The sequence below is a fragment of the Geospiza fortis genome, unplaced genomic scaffold (genome assembly GCF_000277835.1).
Source record: "Geospiza fortis unplaced genomic scaffold, GeoFor_1.0 scaffold373, whole genome shotgun sequence".
NCBI classification, from domain to species: domain Eukaryota; kingdom Metazoa; phylum Chordata; class Aves; order Passeriformes; family Thraupidae; genus Geospiza; species Geospiza fortis.
The window spans coordinates 556,154-559,626 of NW_005054518.1; the positions used below are offsets into that span (position 1 = coordinate 556,154).

The following is a 3,473-nucleotide window of genomic DNA, read 5'->3' on the forward strand; positions in this document are numbered from 1 at the left end:
AGAGATCTCTGCAGCCAGGTCAGGAACTTGGGGTTTATTGCAAAGGGCCTGGGTGCAGGGCCCTGCTGGGAGCTGCCAGCCACAGCTCAGAGCAGGCTGAGAGAAGAGAGGGGGAGAGAGGATGAGAGGGTGAGAGAGTAAAAGGGTAAGAGGGTGAAGTTCCCATTCCAATACAATAAATCTTCTTCTGTGTTGAATATTCTAATTCTCACTAACCAATCTAGTACAAGATACAAATCCTATAGCATTTCCATACAGCCTGTAAGAATCATTACATTACCATCCTGTGTTACATTTTAAACCCTAAAAACTCCTCTTTGGGCCCCTTCTGCCAAGCTGTAGGGTCTGCTCTGACCCTTGGAGCTGTCTGCAACCAGAGGGTGTTGTTCCATCAAAAGGGGATCACCTTCAGCCAGCCACACCATTGTTTTCCAGTTGTTCAGTAACTGAGGGATCTCAAAGCTTGCTTTGATTTCAATCTCACTTACAGTTTCTATATTCTGAAAATCTTTTGCCAGACAATCATATTGATAAGGCTTTCCTGTTTCATCTTCCCCAACACTTCCCTCCTTCCCTCCCTCCCTCCCACAGCAACTCAACGCCATCATCGCCGCCTCCATGTCCCTCAAGTCCTCCAGCAAACTGCGCCACATCCTCGAGGTGAGGGCTCGGGGGGAGGCGGCCCCGATGGTGCCCACAGAGTGTCCGTGGGCACTGTGCCCTCCCGGCCCCGTGTCCCCAAGCCCTGGTGTCCCTGCAGATCGTCCTGGCCTTTGGGAATTACATGAACAGCAGCAAGAGAGGGGCTGCCTACGGCTTCCGACTGCAGAGCCTCGACGCGGTAGGGCCCGTGTGGGTCACCTGGTGTGGGGTGATGGGGGCACTGCCACTGCCAGGGACACCCCTGGGGACAAGGGGACACAAGGAGCAGCTGCAGAGATGGAGGGACACAGGAATCTGCTGTGGGGACAGAGGGATGCAAGCACCAGCAGTAGGGATGGAGGGACAGGAGGTTTGGCTGTGGGGACAGAGGGATGAGGAGATTGTTGGGATGGAGAGGCAAAGGGATGGAGATACACAGGAATGGGGTGGGAGGGATGGAGATCTGATATGGAGAGGTTAAAGGAGTCAAGGACCTTGATGAGGAAGAGGGGATGAAGGAAGATGGGGATCAGTGTGGGAATGGAGGGAGGAAGGTCACACATGGGAACAGAGGGATGAAGAACCAGCAGCAGGGACAGAGGGAGGAAGGTCACACATGGGAACAGAGGGATGAAGAACCAGATGCAGACCCAGCCATGGGGATGGAGAAAGATGGGGATCAGCCATGGGGGTGGAGGGATGCAGACCCGGCTGGGGGATGGAGGAACGGACACAGACCCAGCCACACGGACACAGGGCCACCAGAGGCAGCCCTGAGCAGGGTCAGGGGTGGTGGCTGCGGCTCGGGGCTGACTCTGCCCCGCCCCAGCTCCTCGAGATGAAGTCCACAGACCGCAAGCAGACGCTGCTGCACTACCTGGTGAGGGTGATCATGGAGAAGTACCCGGAGCTCACCGGCTTCCACACCGAGCTGCACTTCCTCGACAAGGCGGGCACAGGTAGGGCCAGGGGCCCCGGGCTGGGGGTCGGGGCAGCCGCTGGCACTCGGAGCCTGCCCTGACCCGCCCTGCTCCCCTCCCGCAGTGTCCCTGGACGGGGTGCTGCAGGACGTGCGGAGCCTGCAGCAGGGCATGGAGCTGACCCGCAGGGAGTTCGTGAGGCAGGACGACAGCCCCGTGCTCAAGGACTTCCTCAAGGTCAACTCCGAGGTGATGGAGAAGCTGCAGGCTGACAGCAAAACCGCCAAGGTGGGTGCTGGGGTGGGGCCATGGGGACAGTCCCTGCATGGACACGCTCTGCTCACACCTCTGCCCCGTGGGAGAGGATCCTGCTCGGGACAGGCAGGATGGGGAGGTGGAGAGGCTGGAGGGATGTGGTGGGTGATGGGCACCAGTGCCCAGCCCCCAGATCAGGTGTCTCTGCCCACAGGAAGCCTATGAGTCAGCCGTGGAGTATTTCGGGGAGAACCCCAAGACCAGTCCCCCCACCACCTTCTTCCCCATGTTCATGCGCTTCATCAAAGCCTACAAGGTAGGAGGGGACGTGGGGTCTCTGTTTCTGAGGGCTGGGAGGAGATCTGGGGCACCTGACTCCACTTTGGAGCAATCAGCAGAGGTCACAGGCTGGAATGCCTTTGGGATGGTCAGAGATTTTGGAGCTGGGTTGGGGTGAGCTGGGGGCTGTGAGGTGAAGAAGGAAGGGACCTGCAGTCCTGGATTCCCCTGGCTCAGCACACCTTCCCTGCCTCTCTCCCAAGAAAGCAGAGCAGGACATTGAGCTGTGGAAGAAGCAAGAGGCCGCAGCCAAGGAGGCAGAATCCGGCTCCCCTGGCAGCGAGCAGCAGCCCGAGGTGAAGGTGCCCCCCTGTCGGTGCCCTGGTGGGGTCCCAGGACTAAACAGGTCCTGGGGAGGGAGAGATGTGTGGGAGGTGAGGGGAGGGTACCCCACCTCCTCTGGGGTGTGATCACAGCACTCAGGAGCCCTGTCCCCTCCCAGCTGCCTGTCCAGAAGGCCAGGAGGCAGCAGATGGACATGATAGCTGAGCTGAAGAAGAGGCAGATGGTGAAGGAGCCACTCATCTACGAAGGCAAAGATGGGGCCATTGAGGATATAATTTCAGGTGAGAGATGAGTTCAGGTGAGCAGCCAGGTGTCCCCACATCACAGACCCAGTGCTGGGGGCTGCAGGGGCTGTCACAGGAGCTGGGGTGTCACCAAACCCCGTCGCAGGGACCCAACCTACCTGCAAGCACCTTCACATCCCACATGGCAAAGCTGCTCCCCTGTCTCATATCTCTTCCTCCTCTTCTGCTTCTTCCTCCTCCTTTCTCCTCCTCGCTGTCTCTGGGTCGCTCTGCTCAGCTCTCAAAACTGTTCCTTTCACGGCCCGGACGGGCAAACGCTCGTCCCGGCTCTTCTGCGACGTGAGCTTCAACGAGGAGAGTCCTCTGTAGGTAACGTGGGGCGGCGCAGGCGGGCGGGGGCTCCAGGGCTTCCCCCCCTCCGTCCCCGCCGGGATTCCTCCGGGATTTGTGCCCCGCTGACACCCGGGATCAGCCCCCGGGGCGGTGCCGGGGCTCGGGGTCCCACAACGGGGCTGATTGTTGGTGGCTGAGACACCCCACGTCCCTGCGTTCAGCCCTTGGCTCCTCCTGGGTGTCCTCGCACCCAGAGGGGCAAATCCCGGGCAGGGACAGGACAAGGGAAAGGGGTTTTAAATGAACAAAGGAGAGTTTTATGTTGAAGGATCGGAAAAAATATCTTTACTGTGAGGGTGCCCAGAGCAGCTGTGGCTGCCCCAGCCCTGGCAGCGCCCAAGGCCAGGTTGGAGCAGCCTGGGACAGTGGAAGGTGTCCCTGCCATGGCACCGGG

General features: G+C 59.5%; 1 protein-coding gene across 1 annotated transcript in view; it reads left to right on the forward strand.

The window, feature by feature from the left end:
- Window positions 1-3,063, forward strand: part of FMNL1 (formin like 1) — a 10,644-nt gene extending 7,581 nt beyond the window's left edge. Inside the window, exons 17-25 of the mRNA XM_031063627.1 lie at window positions 3-18; window positions 592-660; window positions 761-841; window positions 1,472-1,601; window positions 1,687-1,850; window positions 2,032-2,133; window positions 2,360-2,452; window positions 2,611-2,722; window positions 2,964-3,063. Coding sequence (XP_030919487.1) covers window positions 3-18; window positions 592-660; window positions 761-841; window positions 1,472-1,601; window positions 1,687-1,850; window positions 2,032-2,133; window positions 2,360-2,452; window positions 2,611-2,722; window positions 2,964-3,055 — 859 coding nt within the window. The 3' untranslated portion in view covers window positions 3,056-3,063. The remainder of the gene's footprint in view (window positions 1-2; window positions 19-591; window positions 661-760; window positions 842-1,471; window positions 1,602-1,686; window positions 1,851-2,031; window positions 2,134-2,359; window positions 2,453-2,610; window positions 2,723-2,963) is intronic.
- The last annotated feature ends 410 nt before the right edge of the window (window positions 3,064-3,473 follow it).